This window comes from Babylonia areolata, chromosome 8, assembly GCF_041734735.1.
Source record: "Babylonia areolata isolate BAREFJ2019XMU chromosome 8, ASM4173473v1, whole genome shotgun sequence".
Lineage (NCBI taxonomy): Eukaryota > Metazoa > Mollusca > Gastropoda > Neogastropoda > Buccinidae > Babylonia > Babylonia areolata.
The window spans coordinates 13,947,810-13,955,309 of record NC_134883.1 but is presented as its reverse complement, the minus strand read 5'-3'; the positions used below and the strand labels follow the sequence as shown (position 1 = coordinate 13,955,309).

The 7,500-nt window shown below is 40.3% G+C and overlaps 1 protein-coding gene across 1 annotated transcript in view; it reads left to right on the top strand.

Moving 5' to 3' along the window:
- Positions 1–7,500, top strand: part of LOC143284975 (dynein axonemal heavy chain 3-like) — a 198,196-nt gene that overhangs the window by 157,071 nt on the left and 33,625 nt on the right. The window contains exons 61-64 of the mRNA XM_076592137.1: positions 1,451–1,606; positions 4,106–4,201; positions 4,885–4,989; positions 5,877–6,010. Coding sequence (XP_076448252.1) covers positions 1,451–1,606; positions 4,106–4,201; positions 4,885–4,989; positions 5,877–6,010 — 491 coding nt within the window. The remainder of the gene's footprint in view (positions 1–1,450; positions 1,607–4,105; positions 4,202–4,884; positions 4,990–5,876; positions 6,011–7,500) is intronic.

The following is a 7,500-nucleotide window of genomic DNA, read 5'->3' as shown; positions in this document are numbered from 1 at the left end:
TGGAGAGTGTCTGCCCAAGTTACATCCCCACTCTCTCGGCCAAGAAAGTGTGGGTGTGGGTGTTTATATATATATATATATATATATAGAGAGAGAGAGAGAGAGAGAGAGAGAGAGAGAGAGAGATCATCACTCGAAATGAAAGAACAGCGAGGATAATGGAGTAAAGGACCAACCTACAATAAAGAGTGACAACTTGATCCATTCCCAGCTTCAAGCCAGCGCTGATTTTGCTGTCGATTCAGCTAGCACACAGATAAATAAAAAGTACATTAGAACAAATTCAGACACTTCCTCAAAAAAGGAAGCTCTGGGCCTGTCCTTACACTGAACACTGACCATGATTATGGACGCAGCAGCAATGACAGAGAAAATGTGCAAACGCAAGTCAGCTTCTACTCAAGACTGTCGTAGCCATTTAATCCTGAATATGCTACACGGACAATACAGAACAAACACATGTTGCCTCGATGGATTTTTGACTCAAAATCACCATCCTCATTGTCACCATCATAATCGTCTTCATCATTAGTACCATCATTGTCACCACTGTTCATAATATTGTTGCTGTTCTCTCCAGGTGGTGGTCCCCAAACAGGAGAGTCTGAACAAGGCATCATCATCATCATCATCATCATCATCATCATCATCGTTGTCGTCTTCATCACCATCATCGTCATCATCATTTTCATCGTCGTCTTCATCACCATCATTATCATCACCATCATCGTCGTCGTCGTCTTCATCATCATCATCATCGTCGTCGTCGTCGTCGTCGTTACCATCATCATCATCATCGTCGTCGTCGTCTTCGTCATCATCATCGTCATCACTGTTCATTACGTTTTTGTTACTGTCTCCAGGTGGTGGCCACGAAGTAGGAGAGCCTGAATAAGGCATTATCATCGTCTTCGCCATCATTATCATCCTGATCATCATCATCATCATCGTCGTCGTCGTCATCAGCGTCATCATCACCATCACCATCATCACCATCATCACTATTCATGACGTTGTTTCTGTCTCCAGGTGGTGGCTCCCAAACAGGAGAGCCCGAACAAGGTATCATCATCATCATCATCATCATCATCATCACCATCATCACTATTCATGACGTTGTTTCTGTCTCCAGGTGGTGGCTCCCAAACAGGAGAGCACGAACAAGGTATCATCATCATCATCATCATCATCATCATCACCATCATCACCATCATCACTATTCATGACGTTGTTTCTGTCTCCAGGTGGTGGTCCCCAAACAGCAGAGCCTGAAGAAGGCATCATCATCATCATCATCATCATCATCATCACCATCACCATCATCACTATTCATGACGTTGTTTCTGTCTCCAGGTGGTGGCTCCCAAACAGGAGAGCCCGAACAAGGTATCATCATCATCATCATCATCATCATCATCATCACTATTCATGACATTGTTTTTGTCTCCAGGTGGTGGCTCCCAAGCAAGAGAGCCTTAACAAGGCCCAGGCTGACCTGAACGAACAGTTGACGACACTGGCCAAGAAACAGGCCGAGCTGAAGGAGGTGACAGACAAACTGCAGGCTCTGCAAGACAACCTCTCCACCAAACAGCAGGAGAAAACGGTACACAGTGTAGAAATTATTATATATCGGGTGTCCCCCCAAAAGTGAACCGCTTTTTGACAAGTATTTTCTCAGTGATAGAGAAACTGAATTCATTGAAAGTTTTCACACAGTAACCTTAGGGTATCTTCAACAAGTCTGCAAAATATCTAAAAGTTCGGACGCAAATTATACGAGTATTGTCAAATTCAAAACAGCATGTCACAAAATCCAATATCAAAGCTGTGCTATGTGACCTTCATCATGTTCATGACATCTGCCAGGTGTTGGCATCTGTCAATCAGCGTCAGTCTAAAAATAGCCTTGTCTGCGTGAACAAGCGGTTCAACTTGTCAAAAAGCTGTTCATTTTGTTGGGGAAAACCCGATACATGTTTTTTTTATGGATAGAAATTTATATCATATTTACAAACAGCAGGGCAACGTTTTCATCAAACAGCAGGAAAAAAAGAGTAGGCATTCGCGGTGTTGAAATTATATACATTGTTTTAGTTAAAAAAAAATTATAGATGTATACTATCGTTACAATACAACAGGACAACCTCTACACGAAACAGCAGCAAAAAACAGAACACAGTAAAGATTTTATATACATGTTTTTTGTATGTGGACAGCAGTCATCCTCTCCACTGAACAGCACGGGAAAAAAACGGTAAACAGCATAGAAATTATATACATGTTTCTATGCGTTTTTATAGATATAAATACCATATTTACAAAACATCAGGTCAATGTTTTTATCAAAGAGCAGAAAAGAAACTTTTTTTTCATATAGATATACATATATACCATAATTACAAGACAGCGGGGCGATCTCTCCACTAAAAACGGTACACAGTATAGAAATTATATACATGGTGTGTGTGTGTGTGTGTGTGTGTGTGTGTGTGTGTGTGTGTGTTTTGATAGATATAAATATACACCATATTTACAGGACAATGTTTTCATAAACAGCAGGAAAATAATCAGTACACAGTATAGAAATCTTATACATTTTTGTTGTTGTTGTTATGTTTTGGTTTTTGGTTTTTCTATAGATGGAAACATATACCATATTTGCAAGACAGCAGGACAATGTTTTCACCAAACATCAGGAAAAACAACAGTACACAGTATAGAAATTTTATACAAGTTTTTTGTGTGTGTGTGTTTGTTTTAACAGATAGAAATATATTCCATATTTACGAGTCACCGGGGCGACCTCTTCACCAAAACAATACACAGTTTAGAAATTTTATACATGTTTTTTGTGTGTTTATTTTAACAAATAGAAATATATTCCATATTTACAAGACAGCAGGACAATATTTTCACCAGACATCAGGAAAAAGGAAGAATTTTGTTTAATGCCCCGTCACACATATCGGTGATTGAAGAATCAGGAAAAAGAACAGTACACAGTAGAGAAATTTTATACATGTTTTTTTGTGTGTTTATTTTAACAGATATAAATACATTATATATTTACAAAGACAGCAGAACAACCTCTCCACCAAACAGCAGAGAAAACGGTACACAGTATAGAAGCTATATACAGCAACAACAACAACAAATGCGAAAGACATCCATGGACCGGAAATATTTAACGTATCCTCATCCTTTCTCTCAATGCGATTTTTTGTGTGGTTTCTTTGGTTGTATTTTATACACAGCAGGAAAAAAAACAGTACACAGTATAGAAATGTTATACATTTTTGTGTGTGTGTGTGTGTGTGTGTGTGTGTGTGTGTGTGTGTGTGTGTGTGTGTGTGTGTGTGTGTGTGTGTGTGTGTGTGTTTTGATAGATATAAATATATATACCATACTTACAAGACAGCAGAACAACCTTTTCACCAAACAGCGGGGGGATGGGAGATTGGGGGGGGGGGGGGGGGAGGACGGTACACAGTACATAAGCTATATAGGGTTGTTTTTAGACAGAAATATATAGCAGGTTCACAAGACAGCAGGACAACGTTTTCACCAAACTGCAACAAAAAACAAAACAAAACAAAAAACGGTACACAGTTTTAAGGTTAATTAAAGGTTAAAGGTTCCATAACCTTACACGGACATCGGGGCAGTGAATTCCTATCCACTGTGTCAAGGGCTCGGCACTGGAAGACGAGGCCCAGTCCTCTCCTTCTCTTGACACAAAATAGAGAAATTATAAATATGTTGGTTTTTCTTGATAGAAAAAAAAAGAGTTGTTGGAAGGTGTGAGTTTGTGGGTAATTCGCGTGCGCACGCTTGTGTGTGAGTGTGTGTGTATGTGTGTGTGTGTGTGTGTGTGTGTGTGCGCGCGCGCGCGCTTGTGCTTGTGCTTGTGTGTGTGTGTGTGTGTGTGTGTGTGCTTGTGCGTTCGTGTGCGTGCGGAGTAGGCTTGCGTACTGTCCAATATTCGTGTACGTGTGTATCTATGCTCAGTTAATACATGGCTACTACACGCGGTTTAAAAAAAATGCACCTTTAATACCATTCATCACTGTAAAAAATGCTTCTTGTGTCGTTTTGTTCACAGAGTCTGGAAGACAACATCGAGCTGTGTAAGGTCAAGATTGAGAGAGCGGAAAAACTTATCAGTGGACTGGGTGGAGAAAAGTCCAGGTGGACCCAGGTAATTGCCTTGGGTTTTTTTTCTGTTAGCTTATCGACATTTCATTTCATTATGGTTCCATTGTTTTATCATTTCTCTTCGATATTTTGTCATCATCAGCCTCTGCAGTGTCGTGCTGTGTGTATATCATTGGGTTGTTTTTTTGTTTTTTTTTGTTTTTTTTTTTTTCAAGATTAGGAAGCACGATCACTTTGTGTGTGTTACTCTTTCTTCGAGTATCATGGATCACACTTCATTGAAGTTCAGTCATCTTGTCATTATATATCTAAAGAAACCAAATCCTGTGCTTATTTAACTTCCCCCTTCTCTCTCTCTCTCTCTCTCTCTCTCTCTCTCTCTCTCTCTCTTTCTGTGAAAGTTACATAGTGGTTTAAGAAGAGGTAAAGAAACCCAAATATATGACAAATAAACACTTATACTACTTAGCCAGTGGAGTGTGCTTTTTAAAGATATTATCGGAACAGAACTGACTCGGAGCTTCAGTGAGTACGTTTCATTTCAGAGTAAATTTTGTATTATATTTACGTGTAACACAGTTGTCCAAACATATTTCTTTAGTTATAAAGAGTTGTTGATCTTGATTTTTATCCCACAGTTTCTTTTTTTACAATAGGGAGATGGCCTTGGGTAGGTATGATAAGATGATGGTTGTAATCGGATGACGATGATTATGCTGTGGACAGAATATAGAAGACCTGACAGAGCAGTACACCAACATCATTGGAGATGTGCTGCTGTCAGCTGCTGTCGTGGCCTACCTGGGACCGTTCATTCTGGATTTCAGACAGGTAAGCATCCCCGGAAGTGTTATCTGTATTATCATTGTTATCGTTCTTTCTTCGATTTCTTTCTTCTTTGTCTTTCAGGTTTGGTTTTGGTTGGTTTGTTTGGTGGTGTGGAGTCCGTGTGTGTGATTGTGAACATATGAGTAAATGGGAATGCATGTGTGTGTTTGCGTGAATGTTTATGTGTGTGTGTGTTTGCGTGCTTGTGTCTGTTTGTCTGTCTGGCCTGTCTGTCTGTCTGTTTGCCCTGGCAAAATTATGTCGAAAAAATCCACTTTGACTGCAAAACACACAATACAGTTCCAGATAAAAAAGGGGAAAACAATCGATGGTTCTGCACTGTGGGCGGAGCGCTCTCTCTGAGGAGAACAGCATGAATTTCACACACAGAAATCTGTCGCGACAACAAGTAGTGATGCAATACAATGCAATGCAACACAACACAATGGACTACAACACTGTAACAAAGCAACCTAACTCATCCCAACAGCAAACACTACAACAACCACAGACACATCCACAGACAGAACAGTACAATACAACACAATACAATACAGTACAATACATTTTTATTCATCTATTTGGAAATTGATCGTGCATCCACAGGCTTGTCACTCACCCAAAACAATATATAAGCCCATATCCAAGTCCAGTACACACACACACACACACACACACACACACACACGCACGCACGCACGCACGCACGCACGCACGCACGCACGCACACACACACACACACACACACACACACACACACACACACACACACACACACACACACACACATCGTGACAAAGGTTGGACCAAAAACTCGAAAAGCTACTCATCAACAGCAACTACAACTACAAACACAACAGCAACACAATACAATGCTGCACGTGTTGCAGGACTGTCTGAAAGAGTGGTACTCCATGTGCAAGGAGAAGGGCATCCCCATCTCCGAGTCCTTCTCTCTCTCCCACACCCTGGGAGACCCCGTGATCATCCGTGACTGGCAGATCGCCGGCCTCCCTGCTGACAAGTCAGTTCACTTTGTGTTTGCCGTACTCCTGTAAATACTCCACTGTAGGATTGGGGAAAGGTTTAGGATTGTATACACCTTACTGCAGGGTTGGGGAAGGGTTAAGTTTTGTATATTGTTAACTGCAGGATTGGGGAAGGGTTAAGGTTTGTATATTGCTAAACTGCAGGGTTGGGGAAGGGTTAAGGTTTGTATATTGCTAACTGCAGGGTTGGGGAAGGGTTAAGGTTTGTATATTGCCAACTGCAGGGTTGGGGAAGGGTTAAGGTTTGTATATTGATAAACTGCAGGGTTGGGGAAGGGTTAAGGTTTTTATATACCATGCCGCAGGATTGAGGAAGGGTTAAAGTTTGTATATACATTACTAAAGGATTTGGGAAGGGTTAAAGATTGTACACACCTCATTGCAAGATATAAGAAGGGTTAAAGTGTGTGTATACCTTACTGTAGGACTGGGGAAGGGTTGAAGTCTGTAAATACCTCATTAGGGAACCTTGTCTATACCTTGCTCCAGGATAGGGGAATGGTTGAGGTTTGTAAATATCTCGCTGCGGGATTGGGGAAGAGTTAAAATTTGTAAATACATTACCACAGGATTGGGGAAGAGTTACAGTTTGTGTATACCTTGCTTAAGAATTGGGGAAGGGTTGTGGTTTGTATATACCTTACTGTAGGATTGGGGAAGGGTTAAAGTTTGTACATATCTCATTGCAGGGTTGGGAAAGGGTTAAATATTGTACATACCTAACTGCAGGATTGGGAGATGGTTAAAGTTTGTAAACATCTCATTGCAGAACTGGGAGAGGGTTAAAATTTGTGAATATTTCATTGCAGGATTTGGGTTTGTAAATTACCTTACTACAGGATTTGGGAAGTTTGCATATACCTTGCCCCAGGATTGGGGAAGGGTTCCCGTTTGTATATACCTTACTGTAGAATAGGGGAATGGCTGAAGTATGTATGTATCTTGCAGTAGGATTGGGGAAGTATTATTGTTTGTGTATTCTGTGCTACAGGATTGGGAAATGGGTAAAGTTTGTAAAAATCTCACGCAGGACTGGAGAAGAGTTAAAGTTTATAAATACTTTACTGCAGGATTTAGGATTGGTAAATGCTTGTAAATATCTCATTGCAGGATTTGGGAAGGGTTAAAGTTTGTAGATATTTCATTCCAGGATTGGGGAAGAGTTAAAGTTTGTAGATATCTCGTTGCATGATTGGGGACGGATTAAAATTTGTAAATATATCTCATTGTCGGATTGGGGAAGGGTTGAAGTTTGTAATTACCATAATACAGGACAAGGGAACTTTGTATATACCTTGCTCCGGGATTGGGGAAGGGTTACAGTTTGTATATACCTTACTACAGGATTTGGAAAAGGTTAAAGTCTGTAAATAAAGTTACAGTTTGTGTGTACATAACTGGGGGATTAGGAAAGGGTTAAAGTCTGTAAATAGAGTAACAATTTGTATATACCTTACTGCAGGAT